Genomic DNA, 624 nt, shown 5'->3' with positions numbered 1-624 from the left:
CCCGATTTCCCCGCATCATATTGTCCAAGGAGGCCGAGGGAGTGCAGGTTAAAAAGCACAGATTCCTAGGCTCCGACCCAGAACACGTGGATGAGTATCTCTAAGGGATGAACCTGTTAATCTACCCCTTTAGTCAGCCCTCGGATGATTCTTATAATCAGGCACCTAGGGGGATGCTCATTTACAGCAAGGGTTGCAGGGATGGACAGAAAGCCCCCCGCCTGCGTGTTGCGGAAATCACGACGGCCTACGCCTACAAGTCCCATACTGCCCCGCAACTGCCCGCGAGCGGGTCCGAGGCCTGCCGGGAGTTGTAGTTCCGGCCCGCCCGCCTTCTTCCTGTAAGAACGCCGGAGATGAGTGCTGCAAACCTCCCGCCCCACAAGGCCTATGCCAGAGGTTACGTCATCGAAGGAGCGCCCGGGATGGAGCGGGCGGCGTTGGCCGCTTATTCCACCACCTCCGCCGCCTCAGAACCTGCCTCCTCCACCTCTTTCTCCGCCTCCGCCCCCCGTTTCCCCGCTGCCGCCCTCTCCTCCGCCCCCTCTTCCCTCTCCCCCGCCGCCGCCGGCTCCCGCTTCTCCGCCACCTCTGCCCGACCTCTGCCCCTGAGAAGCAGCCGAA

The 624-nt window shown here is 62.5% G+C and overlaps 1 protein-coding gene across 1 annotated transcript in view; it reads left to right on the top strand.

Annotated features, from left to right (window-relative positions):
• Positions 1-356: 356 nt before the first annotated feature.
• Positions 357-624, top strand: part of BOD1 (biorientation of chromosomes in cell division 1) — a 7,868-nt gene continuing 7,600 nt past the window's right edge. Inside the window, exon 1 of the mRNA XM_014550320.1 lies at positions 357-593. Within this exon, the coding sequence (XP_014405806.1) occupies positions 357-593 (237 nt within the window). The remainder of the gene's footprint in view (positions 594-624) is intronic.

Source organism: Myotis brandtii, unplaced genomic scaffold (assembly GCF_000412655.1).
Source record: "Myotis brandtii unplaced genomic scaffold, ASM41265v1 scaffold6, whole genome shotgun sequence".
Taxonomy (NCBI): domain Eukaryota; kingdom Metazoa; phylum Chordata; class Mammalia; order Chiroptera; family Vespertilionidae; genus Myotis; species Myotis brandtii.
Note: the sequence above shows the minus strand (reverse complement) of the source record. Positions and strands in the feature narration are given on the sequence as shown.